The sequence below is a fragment of the Hylobates moloch genome, unplaced genomic scaffold (genome assembly GCF_009828535.3).
Source record: "Hylobates moloch isolate HMO894 unplaced genomic scaffold, HMol_V3 SCAFFOLD_12, whole genome shotgun sequence".
Lineage (NCBI taxonomy): Eukaryota > Metazoa > Chordata > Mammalia > Primates > Hylobatidae > Hylobates > Hylobates moloch.
In genome coordinates, this window is record NW_026652287.1 from 31,334,176 (window position 1) to 31,347,260 (window position 13,085).

A 13,085-nucleotide genomic window follows, 5' to 3' on the forward strand; every position below is an offset into this window, starting at 1 on the left:
AAACATAGCTAATTGGAGCCTCGACCTCCTGGGCTCAAGTGATCCTCCTGCCTCAGCCTCCCGTGTGGCTGGGACCACCGGTGTGGGGCATCAGGCCCAGCTAACTTATTTTTTGTAAGACTGAGTCTCACCGTCTTGCCCAGGCTGGTCTCAGACTCCTCGGTTCAAGCGTTCCTGCCTCAGCCTCCCAAAGTGTTGGGATTACAGGCATGAGCCATCGTGCCCAGCAGGGATATAATTTTGATCTGCTCTTTAGGTATCACATCTTATACAGTCAAACCAAAAAAAAAACAATTTTTATCTTTATAATACATAATATATAAGCATATTTATATATACTATTTAATTTCCATTATAATTTTCTTTTACATAAGGTTTTTATTTCAAATAAAAATCAGTACTCACATATTTGCTATTTAATTTTTTTAACCCACTGTTGGAAGATAGAGTTGGCTGAGGGTGTCAGATTTTTAACTCTGTAAATTCTTTAACTAACCAATTCATGTACTTTATAGGTGGGTAGAGACTTGATCTTATTCATTGATGTATGAATAAGATCTATTTATTGCCTATCCCAGTGGTATAGTAGATTTCCTTGGGTGAATAAATGATTATACAATTTAAGAAATAATGTGATATAACCACAAACACACGCAGCAGTTCTATAGAATGTGATGTTCTCTTAAATGAGCTTAAGAACTGGTGCTATCATACAGTTACATCTACTAAGAAAGAATGTGAGTATTTGGAAACAAAAAACTAGAAGCCAAGAAGATTGTAAAATATAATTATCTGTGATCTGTATTACGGAGGAGAACATGATGGGATTAAAATAGACCAAAAAAACTGCTTTGGGAATTTCTCAAATTGAAGCCTTCAAGAACAAGATATTTAAAAATATTTTCTACATAAAGATAACCAATTAAAATTATGTTTTTGGTAAATTCAGGCTATCTTCAAGAGATTTTTACACCAGGTATTAATGTTATCATCACAAAGTCACTCTAGTGGCATGACCACATTAAGAAATTGGAAACCACCTAATTGTACTCCAGAAGTAACAGCTTTCCAGGATTAACGTCTTTTATAAATGTACACGTGGCTCCTGTTAACCTAAAAAAATATACTGGAGTTGAAAATCTCTCAGGCTGAGGAGGATCTCTGTAAAGCAGTTTCATAATAGGCTGGAGATACCATCGGACGTCAGGGATTAGTCTGTCTTTAGTCTGTCTCCATTTGTGAGAGGGCCAAGAAATAATAAAACTCAGGCTTTGACCCACATTTTGTTTTATGTCAACATTAAAGAGTTCCTTTTAGATGCAATATTGCAAGTGCTCAAAACAGTACCTGAACTGAAAATAGAAGGTATTCACCCATTATTAAATATAGTCGTTATTTTGGAAAAGCAAGTCATCTAATTATAAGATGTGATTCCCAGGTGGCATATCAAATATGGATTGCAAGTTATTTTTCAATTTTATTTTTTAAAATTGGGAGAAATTTGGCAATACTCTGAAATAATCACATATAACCTGTAGTGACACAAAACCATAATTGGAAAACACTTTAAATAGTTTTATAGAATTAAACATAAAAAAGGTTTAGTTTATATAGAACTATCATGTTTCCATAATAAATAAAATGTGACTTAATTGTTTACTCTCTCTCCATATGATTTTGTATTATGAAAATATAACTAAATATCCTTTTATTCTCAGAAAAGTCAGTCAAACTACTATTTGATTAATTTACTGTAGAGCTATCATTGATTTTTGCAAAGCCCACTTACTTGGTACTGGGTCGAATTTCTTGACCATTTTTATACCATTTCACCTCCAACTTTGGATCTGCCAGCTCCACAACAAACCTCACTCTGCCTCCTTTGTCAACTTGATATGCAGGATCAAGAATTTTTGCGAAAGCTGATAGAATAGAAGAAGCAAAAGTATGTTAATATATGTATGCATATGCTATGAATTTAAATAGTCAATACATGTAGGAGAACCTAAAAACAAATGAAAAAATGAATCTCAAAGAAGAAAAAAATCAGAAACCTTCCAAATTAATCTTTATATTTTGAACACTGTGTTGACTTATATACAATAAGATGATTTAAATTGAAAAGAGAATCCACATGTTTCTAGAAGAAACGTAAGAAAAGAATCATTGAAGAAGCTTTAAAAATGACCTAATTCTTCAGGGAATGTACACTATAAAGTGTCCAGATGAAAGTGAACTTTAAAAACACGCTGGGGCTGGGCACGGTGGCTCACGCCTGTAATCCCGGCACTTTGTGAGGCTGAGGCGGGCAGATCACTTGAGGCCAGGAGATCGAAACCAGCCTGGCCAACATGGGGAAACCCTGTCTCTTCTAAAAATACAAAAATTAGTGGGGTGTGATGGTGCATGCCTGTCATCCCAGCTACTCAGGAGGCTGAGGCACGAGAGTCACTTGAACCTGGGAGGCAGAGGTTGCAGTGAGCTGAGATCATGCTACTGCACACTCCAGCCTGGGTGACAGAATGGGACTCTGTTTCAAAAAATAAAAATAAAAGAACATGCTTATTCTTCCAGCACAATTACTATTAGTGTCATTGGCCTTATTTCTGCACTTCTTCTATGTCACAGATGGTTTTTTCAATCATAGAACTTATAAGATAAATTCAGTGATTCATATTAAATTGAATGCCTTTGACTAATTGAAAGAGTAGGCTTACTAAAGTTTTTATACTGTAGTAACTTGCCCAAACAGTGGCATTTTAAAAACACCCCTTGCACATACTTTTAGGAACTCAGGATTTCCAAATATTTTAAATAACATAGAACACAGCAATTAAAAAAAAAGTTGTCTTTGAAGGGTCCTAAAGATGGTTAACTTCTTTTTTTAATCTAATAAGTTTTTTTCCTGCCTTTTAAAAGATAATAATTCTCATTTAGCAGTTTGGAAAATACAAATGTGAAATGCCTCATGTTGTCATGCTTGTATTTCCATCATTCCAACCTTATTATACTATTGTTTAGGTAAGCTCACTGTCTCATATTTTAACAAGATAAAATAAACCCTAGCTTTTAAAAAAAGCTATCTATCACACATCTTAACAGATGAATTCAGAGCTAAGTGATAACAATAACAAAGTTCAGCTTGGGGAAAAGAGATGTCAGCTGGCTCTCCCCTGTAGTATTCACACACCTCTCAAAAATATAACTTCAGGAGTTCCGGGATTGTGGGAGTAGCTGAACTACATAAACTAAAAAAACCCTACTACATTTCTCTGGGGCCATTTCTCAACCGGTTTCCAGGAAGTTCAGAAATAAAGGTCAGATTTTTTAAAAAGAGGTAGTAAAAATCTTTAAATTCTATTTGAACATTAACAAAGTAATAAACAATAATAGGATTGATATATTACTAACCTGATGTGTCATAAAACCCATAACCAATAATGACCGAGTATAGGAAGCTTCGAAGAGCTAATGGTCAGTGTAAAATGTATTCCTTTCTCTCTTTTTTTTCTTTCCACTTTAAAAAGGTATTTCAGACCACAATAAACTGGACCCATTTCAGACCCCCACGGAGCTGCTTATCGGTTTTACAAAACATTTTGCTAACCATATTGGGTGTGAGAAAGTGAACTCTCCACACGCCATCAAGTGGGTGAAAGAAAAGGATGGTGAAAGAGTCCACTCTGCTTAAGTAAAAATCAAGAATTTGACAGTGAGGGGGGATGTGGAGGCTGGAGAAAGGGGGCCGCTGAGAAATTCCCAGTAACCGCGGGGGTAATGTACTATTCCATCCTACGTCGTATGTGGACCATGAATCTCCTGTTACCTTGAACCTTCAGGAGCTGTCCGTCAAGACAAGCGTAACCCCTGCACTCCTACCCAGCCCCACTCCCAACCCAGCGGGAGACTGGAAGGAGCACGAGATGGGGTTCACGGTCAAGCCTTTCGAACGCTGCCGCGCCCCTCGGCCCCGCTGCCTCGCCCCCCGGGCGCGCTCACCTGCGCTCTTCTTCTCCTCTCTGCGCATGCGCTTGAGCCGCTTGAGCATGCCGCGCAGGTCGGTGATTCCATACTGGAAGGCGATCTTCTCGTACTCACTGGGTTTCGCGTTCTTCAGCAACTCCCATACGTCCACCTGGGGTTCTTCTTCCTGCTGCTTCACCTCCCTAACCGGGGAGAACCATGGTCTAGTTTAGTAGCTGCACTGGCCCTTAGAGACTAGGAAGGTCGAGGTATGATTCTGCTTTTTCAGTTCAGTGTAAAAAAGCTCTGTTTAAAGCCTGAGTACTTGAAGCCCAGAAGTCAAGTCTTGCCTTGCTGGAATGGAAGTCTTAGGGAAACTTGCAGGTAGTAGAAGATCAAATGTGTGCCCTTATAGTAACACCTGTAGTTTTCCTAGTTAATAAAAACAATTTAGGGGGAGTAGAGGACATCAGGAAATAGCCTAAAAATATATTTTACTTATTTTCAAATTTAAAGTCTAATTAGAAGATGGAATTTTGAGAAACTTAACAGTTTTCATCTAGGGTATGGATATTGAATTGTTGAAAATTGGACTAGAACTAAAAGGTTTAGATTTGGCCTATGAAATAAAAATGATCTCTATTTTCTTTGATGTACACGCCCTAGCTAAATATGGAGACAGTACAAGTACATTATTTCAAACATTTGGATTCTGCAAATAGCATTTTCCCTACCATATTAGTAAATAAGGAGATGAACCATTTTTTACCTTTCTTAAAATAAAAAAAAAAATTGAAACTGCCATGAGTTGTTTTTTTTTTCACATGGTTTTTATGGATACTGATGGTTTAAAAAATTTTTTTTTTCTAAATTAGCAGGGGGAAAGGAGACTGGGTTTAAAAAATTTTCTTACATTTCATCTTAAAGTACTGTCTTGAATGTTTTTTGGAAGCAAATTGGGTATGAGTTATAAAAGTATAAATGTTAAACTGTGAAGCAAATGGTTTAGGGCACCATGAACAAGGGAAAGTAACTTCTTAGGGTGCATATCAAAATTATGACCCCAACTTTTGATCACTGACTACAGAACACATAAAGAACATATATGACTTTAAAAAATGAGATTTAAGATTTACACTTGTCTTCCTTTCTTTTAAAAGCATAAAATAAAAATAAAACTCAGAAATAAACACTCTTTTGGAAAACAGGCTTAGTATAAACAAATTGGTTTCCTTCATTGAATAAATAATCCTGATTTTGTTTACATTTACGTGACTATTTTTATCAGGTTAATTTGGAAATGTTACAATGACTGCTTACCGTAATGCTGGTTTGGTTATGATTTTCTGGAAAACTGGTCAAACATCTTACATATCAGTGTGAAAATGAATTCATGCTATCATGTTAGGGAATGATGGGTTACATCTGTTTACATTGTCATATTCATTACACCTGTTTCAGAGTGCCTTCTTCTTTTTTTTTTTTTTCCTTTGAGACAGAGTCTCACTCTGTTGCCCAGGTTGGAGAGAAGTGGTATGATCTCAGCTCACTGCAACCTCTGCCTCTTGGGTTCTAACGATTCTCCTGCCTCAGTCTCCCAAGTAGCTGGGATTACAGGTGTGCACCACACCCAGCTAATTTTTGTATTTTTAGTAGAGATGGGATTTCACCATGTTGACCAGGCTGGTCTCGAACTCCTGACCTCAAGTGATCCATCCACCACGGCATCCCAAAGTGCTGGCCACCACACCCAACCCGGAGTGTCATCTTTATACTCATGTGTACTTTGAGAAGGAAATACTGGGTTGTAATCATGGATAAAATATGCAGGGGAGGGGAGGAGATTATAAATATTAACATAGAGTTTAGGGTGGCATTAGGCAAGGATAACATCTAAATATCTAACTTCCATTTTACATTGCCATGTAAGTCTTTTTGCCCAGTGGGTTCGGGGGACATTGAGGCAGAACTCCTGGAAAATAGAGGGAAGTGAAAGGTCACTGGATTCTCCAATAATCTTGATGGGAAGGACTAGACAACACCATTAGCAAAATGTGCCTCCTAAAAACTCAAGACACAAGCGTTATCTTCATATCACTGAAATAATAGCTACATCCTTTATTAACATGGGAAAATCGAAAAGCTTAAGAAAATTGTCCTGAAATTGGAATATTGGTAATAATTTGCCAGATCCACTAAATCTACTTCCTGGAAACAGTAAACACTTCAAATACATCCTTTAAATATTTTAGTAGGAAGTCTAGGAGAGTCACAATTATGATGTATATGTATAGGCCGGGTGAAGTGGCTCAATCTTGTAATCCTAGCACTTTAGGAGGCTGAGGCGGGAAGATTACTTGGGCTCAGGAGTTTGAGACCAGCCTGGGCAACATGGTGAAACCCTGTCTCTACAAAAAATACAAAAATTAGCTGGGCATGGCGGTGCATGCCTGTCATCCCAGCTACTTGGGCTGAAGTGGAAGGATTGCTTGAGCCCAGGAGGTCGAGGCTGCAATGAGCCAATATTGCGCCACTGCACTCCAGCCTGGGTGACAAAGTGAGGCCCTGTCTCAAAGAAAAACCCCCAAAAGATGTATATGTATGTTCATATGTATATATTTTCTGTGGGGTGTTCCCTCAATCTAGTTTATTAGTGCTCTATTTTTGTCACATTCCAGCCTAAATATAGTCCCCAGACTATAAAATTATGCCATACTGGATTATGTTAAATTTGTATTTGAACCATGAAGCATTGCACACATACATTACATATTTCAGGTATCCTCCTGACATTGGCGGAGGATTTAAAGATATCAAGCTAGATATAATTAAAATAGCTAACAAGAGGCACAAGTCACTGAATCCTACATAGATCCATGAGGTGAATATTTATATGAAGGAAACCAGTAATAAAGATGATAATTTTGAGTGTGATGTCCTGAGTCAGTTTTGTTGGTAGATTTATAAAACCAATCATCCTCACCAGTTTTCCTTAAAATGCCAAGATACTCTCCACTCTATCACATACTTAGTCATTTCAAATTTCATATAAGAACACCAATGACCTCTTGCCTATTCCTTCCTTTTCTCTCCATTACTTAATTGTATCTCAAATTGTAAAGAGAAGCATCTATCTTGTACTGAAATGTGAGGTCAAGGCTCTCACCTTCAGCATTTTCTTAATGCACCTGGAACATATCTTTAGTTGCTTACCATGGTGGCTGCACATGACCCTGTCTGCATGGCTATGTTAAGTTACAGTGAGGAGAAAAAGCCAAATTTCTGTAGGCACTTCTGATTATTTTCCAAGCCTCGGGATAGACCTGTATAATGCTCATGGTATTTTCATCTACATCAAAATTTCAATAACTTGGTGATCTTAGTGAAGAGTATAACAGTTATAGAAATTTTATGTAGAATACAACTTACAAGTATTTATACAGGTCAGTTCCTATAACAGGATGCTGCCCAAAAGATTTAAGCTGATTTAGCTAATGTCTATTTGAAGTAAGCTGGCTTTGTTCAGAGCAGGAAGATCTTTTGTTGTACAGAGATGTTGGTTTTAATCATATTTTTTTTCTCGTGGGAATTTTGGCACACACACTTGGAGGAGTAGAAATGGTAACCATGTGTCATTACCACAATGAAAACGCATGCAACTCACCAGTAGGAAAACACAATGATTTCTAAAGTTATATCAGTGGATTAGTATAGTATACTAAATGAACATAACATAGCCTTATATTAACAACAATCTAATTATGAATGAAAATCTTAAGTAGGGGATAAAAGAAAATGAGAACTGGAGACACGTTGGCTGCCCATTAAGTGATTTTTAAATTTTGTCATTTTGACCATGTAGTTAGATTTATTTTTATTCTGGAATTACTGGCTGAAAAATTCTGTTCTTTTTTCTTTCTGTTTTTCCTTTTTGATCAGAGCATGGTGCTTAATAATCTACTGTATCACATTTTTGTTGATTGATTGTGTGTGTGTTTGTGTGTTGTCTCCTTATGAATATAAACTATGTTAGAGAAAATGACACATTTCCTTAGAGGAAGTGCATATTTATTTGCTACCTACTGTGAACCAAGCTTTTTACACTTAATTTAATTTGCACAATAATTCTATTAAGTAGCATTTATTCTTCACATTTCCAGATGTGAAATCCAAGTCTCAGAGGGGTCAAATATTTGACCAAAGTCACATAATTAGTAAATGGTAGAGTTGAGACTCAAATCCATGTTTTTTACCACTGTTTTGCCTCCCACAAAAGTGTATCTATCCTTTTCTATGTGCCAGGCACTGGATTTCTTTTCCTCACATCAGTAGCATTTATATTCTACACAAAGACAGTGTCTAGTATTTTCCTGATTGAGTAAATGATTGCAGGGAGAATAAAAAGCTCTCTTGTCTGCCTAAAGTGTCAATTTGTGTTATAAACTGAAGCACCAGCTTCCAAGGCAAATTCAGAGTGGCATCTTTAATATGGAGTCACAGGAAATGAGCTGACTCATAAAAGGGAAACTTGGATTTGGGTCCTGGCCCTGCCTCTAACTCCTGTGTGACTTGGGATAAGTCACTTGTTATCTCTGTACCTTGGTTTCTTATCTGTAGAATGAGGAAACGTGAGGCTCACTTAAGGGCACTTCATATACTATTGCTTTAAATGCATTTGGGGAATTAATCAATACTATTGAGACTAATGGTTACTTGAAGTGGTCTATTGATGGGCTAATATCCCTCAGTAATTAATAAATCACACCCATTAATATTTCTGTTCTCAACCTACATGTTGAGGGATAGGGGTAAATTTTTCATTTACAGAGACTTGAATAAAGCTGTAATATATACAGCTTTATTATAACTAAACAGAGTATAAACACAATTCCAGTTTATTTCAAGTGTTTGTAATTTGTTATGAAGCATATTTGTACTTGTAGTCTTTTAATAACCATAGAAAACACTAAAAGTAATTTTAAAAGCCTGGAAAGTTAAATGAAAACTGATATTATATACAATTAATTTAAAATTATAGCTTTACTCTGCTTATTTATATATTTGCTAGACAAAACATAACCTCAGAAAAAAAGGTGTTTCTTTTTGTTGCTTCTGCACTATAGTAAATATCTAGATATCTATAACATGCATATAATATAGTATATATATATATAGGGAATCGTAGTGAAGAGTATAGCAGTTATAGAAATATATATGGAGAGAAATCTTATAAAATGGTTATGTTCTAAGTATCCATAATGAAATTCTATAAATTTTATTGCAAGAGAGAACAATGAAAAGTGTGAGTGTGTGATAATACTAAACTTTTATTTCCATTTTATCACTTCTAAAACACATTTTTGAGGCATTTTAAAGACCTCTGAAATGACAATGCATCTTATAATCAATGGTGTGTCAAACCATTTGGAACAATTTTTTCATTGCTTAGTGATTTATAAAGTACTGGTATGTCTTAAAAGCAGTGGTGTCTTAGACTTGCAGAAATACAGTACATCATAAATAATACATTAAAGTAGGTCTGCCTCTTACAATGTGTATACCTTCAGACTTCTACCAAAATTATAAAACTGATCTTTTGACCAAATATCAAAGGTAAGAGAATGAAGGCTTCATTTATTCAGTCATGAGAAGGAATCATATGTGCAGTCTTAGAGGTTTCTAGGTATTTGTCTTATGTCTCAGTTTTCATATCTCTTCATCCCCATTTAAAAAAAAATGTGAAGAGTTATGGAACATTTAAAAAGAAAGTTTAAAAGCATCCATTAAAGGCTTTAAAAGATTAGTATGCAGTTGTTTCTGTCTTTCTAGTAAACTCTGTTATATTCTATAAGCAAAACACATTTTCAGAAATGAAAAATTCTCTGAAAAACATCCACTTTAAACTGGACTCCTCTGAGTGGGTGTCTGAAAGACTTCTAGGCCACAGTGTCTCACTCCATCACTTGGTTCTCACCTACGTTTCAGGAGACCACTAAAGTCAAGTTCCCCTGCATCCTCTTGACCTTCTCCACTGTCGTTAACAAAAGAAAAGCAAATCTGGGTTTAATGCAGAGACATACACAACAATTTCCTCCAAACACTCTACATGTAATGTATATGCAATTTTGTGCCACACAAGGACTAAATCAACACAAACTATTTCTTTTCACACAAGTGACATGTTAAGTTTTTGGAGTATGTACTTGTGGAAAAGTAAACATATGAGGAGCTTGTGTTACTCTATGATTTCAGAAGACACATTTTTGTAGATTGCATATATAAAACTGCTTGGATTTGTGTTAAAACCAGGTAACACAAATGCACTTAAGCCAAGCAACACAAAGTACTTTGTTTTTGCAAGTTGGGGGCTGTAGAAACATACCTGTGTAAAAAGCAAAGAACTTTTGCTGATCTCTGTTATTCATGTAAGACAGAGATTGGCTTGGAGGACGAAGTGTACCAATGTCAGATATATAAGTACAAAGCCTTATACTCAATGGTAACCTCTTTGTGTCCATGAACAGATGAATCAGATAATGTGATACCAACGTGGCATAAATAAAAAAGGAGCTAACACAGAACTTTTTAAAAGATGCATTCCTTTCTGTCTTAAAGGGTGATAATTATTCTAATTTTCTTATTAATATTTATACCTTCTTAAATGTGTTTTAAAAAAAATCATCTTGAATTGTTAACGAAACTTTTACTAGCAGTTTAAAAAAGTGCTTTCCTGTAGAGAAATGCATCTTAGATTAGGCATGCAGCCACCATTGTGGTTTCATATAAACTCTAACTAGAAGCTATAGAGCTAACATTTAAATGGCACTACATAGTTACTTACATGTTTAATTTTTTAATGAAGTTTTGTTTCCTGCTGTTTACAAATGTTAGTTATGGTTTCTAAGAAAAGAGTCTGTGGGTTTAAAAACAGTGTGTATAACATGTAAGTCATAAGAATTAAACTCAATAATGTGTTTTCAAAATTTCTTTAGGTGTTTGCAGGCCTTTTGAAGTAAATACATTTCTGTTCTTTTAAAGCTGAAAACTTAGTAGATCATGTTTCCCTCTCCTAAGATATACTTGTATACAGTATGAGCATAGTTTCAGACCTGTGCATTTGCTGAGCATGGGATGAAGGGAAAGTGGAAGGAAAGTAATAAAATTTGAAAGTTATGACATTTTTTAAAATTAAAAAATACCTAATACCAGTAATATTAAATAACTTCAAGGTAATTAAAGTTTTGACTTATTTATAATATCAGAGGAAAATATGCCTCATTAACAAGCTAAATTATTGTTTTATAATAGTTTGGAGTGACTTTCCTTATTCAGCAAAACTGTATGTGGATTCTGTATGTGGATTCAGTCTTAGGAAGAACAAAACATTTGGTCTCATTAAAGAATTTATATTATGGAATAATTAAGTACAGAGAATAACATAATGACAGGAAGGGGCTGGTTATATTTCTCAGAGACCAAAAATCTTTTAAATTTCTTCCTTGATCACCCCCGCTCCATTTTTCAGCCTTGGTAATTGCAAAAATATATGAAATAGGTATCTAAATTTTGCCTTTCTGTAGTATTCTTAATGCCAGTTTCATTTAGGATAATCCAATATTATATGGCACTAACTTCAGTAAGTAGCTACTTAGTTGTGGTTTTCTTGGGCACATGGTTCAGTAGCTCCCTAAGTGATTTCTAGATGAAAGGCAATATAAATAAAAGTTTTCTGCCATGACTTAACCAATGAAATGAGTCTCTTTGCGTATTTCTTTTGGCCATTTGGTGGAAAATAATGCTTTAAGAAGAAGCTATATATGAATAAATTGAAAGTGTCTTTCTAAGGCAACTGTGAAACCTCAAAAACAGGAACTTCTTTATAACAAGAATATTCTAAAAAATGGTCAGTATATGCTTGACTGGGCCTTAAACCCATGGTTTTTCTAGAACACCAATGTTTAAACATATGGTGTGTTTGCGGTGAAAAAGGTTGTTCGTATTTGGAATACGGAATACAGGGGAAGGGAAATGTGTTTGGAACGTCCTCCACTTCTGTGTTATATAAAAGCTATCTAGATTTTCCTTTTGGAGTTACCTTCTCTTGAAAGCAGATCTGATGTCAATGTTTGGAGTAGTCCCAGTAGATTCTTTGAAAGGAAAGAAAACAATAACATAAATACCCATTAAGGAGGTAGTTTGTGTTCAGTTCCTTTATAGGCTGTGGGGATTCTTTAGATGGAAGAATGTCAGGTGAAGGGGGGTGCTTTTCTCCTGAATGGCTGTGCTGCCAAGCCCTCATCATACCTCCTCCTGCCTCATGAAGAACCAATGAAAGGACCGTGGGGTCACCTTGTCCAGGTGTCATTCAACTTGTCTGCCCGCTAGAATCACCGAGGGACTTAAAAACGTATCAGTTTCTTGATCCTCTCTGCCACAGATGTTGATCCACCAGATCAGGGAGGGGCACCCAGAAATCAATGTTCTTAAAAAGCCCTCCAGGGGCCAGGCGCGGTGGCTCACGCCTGTAATCCCAGCACTTTGGGAGGCCGAGGCGGGTGGATCACGAGGTCAGGAGATCACGACCAGCCTGGCTAACACGGTGAAACCCCGTCTCCACTAAAAATACAAAAACAAAATTAGCCGGGCGTGGTAGTGGGCACCTGTAGTCCCAGCTACTCGGGAGGCTGAGGCAGGAGAATGGCGTGAACCCGGGAGGCAGAGCTTGCAGTGAGCCGAGATGGCGCCACTGCATTCCAGCCTGGGTGACAGAGAAGAGCGAGACTCCTTCTCAAAAAAAAAAAAAAAAAAAGCCCTCCAGGTGATCTTCTCAGAGATGCCCAGCCAGGTTGAAGCAGTGCTGCCCAGGGTCCCAGATCCCACCTAATACAGAAATATCGACAGCACCCGACCCATGGCCATCCAGCCTCTGCTTGACATCACTCTCAGTGGGACTCTCACAACCTTCCTGGGCTGTCTATATAGCTTTAACAGAAGAGCACATCCTTTTTTTTTTTTTTTTTTTTGAGATGGAGTCTCGTGTTGCCCAGGCTGGAGTGCAATGGCACGGTCTCAGCTCACTGCAACCTCCGCCTCCCCGGTTCAAGTGATTCTCCTGCCTCAGC

At 36.7% G+C, this 13,085-nt stretch overlaps 1 protein-coding gene across 8 annotated transcripts in view; it reads right to left on the minus strand.

Annotated features, from left to right (window-relative positions):
- The window catches only part of MYBPC1 (myosin binding protein C1), a 108,278-nt gene that overhangs the window by 56,204 nt on the left and 38,989 nt on the right, over positions 1 to 13,085 (minus strand). For 7 of the 8 annotated variants that reach the window (XM_058425503.1, XM_058425501.1, XM_058425502.1 and 4 more), the window contains exons 5-8: positions 12,059 to 12,110; positions 9,938 to 9,994; positions 4,000 to 4,166; positions 1,790 to 1,922 (exon numbers count right to left, since the gene is read on the minus strand). In XM_058425503.1, the coding sequence (XP_058281486.1) occupies positions 1,790 to 1,922; positions 4,000 to 4,166; positions 9,938 to 9,994; positions 12,059 to 12,110 (409 nt within the window). Of the gene's footprint in view, positions 1 to 1,789; positions 1,923 to 3,999; positions 4,552 to 9,937; positions 9,995 to 12,058; positions 12,111 to 13,085 lie in introns of those variants that run through there. The other variant, XM_032168894.2, reaches the window with a different exon arrangement.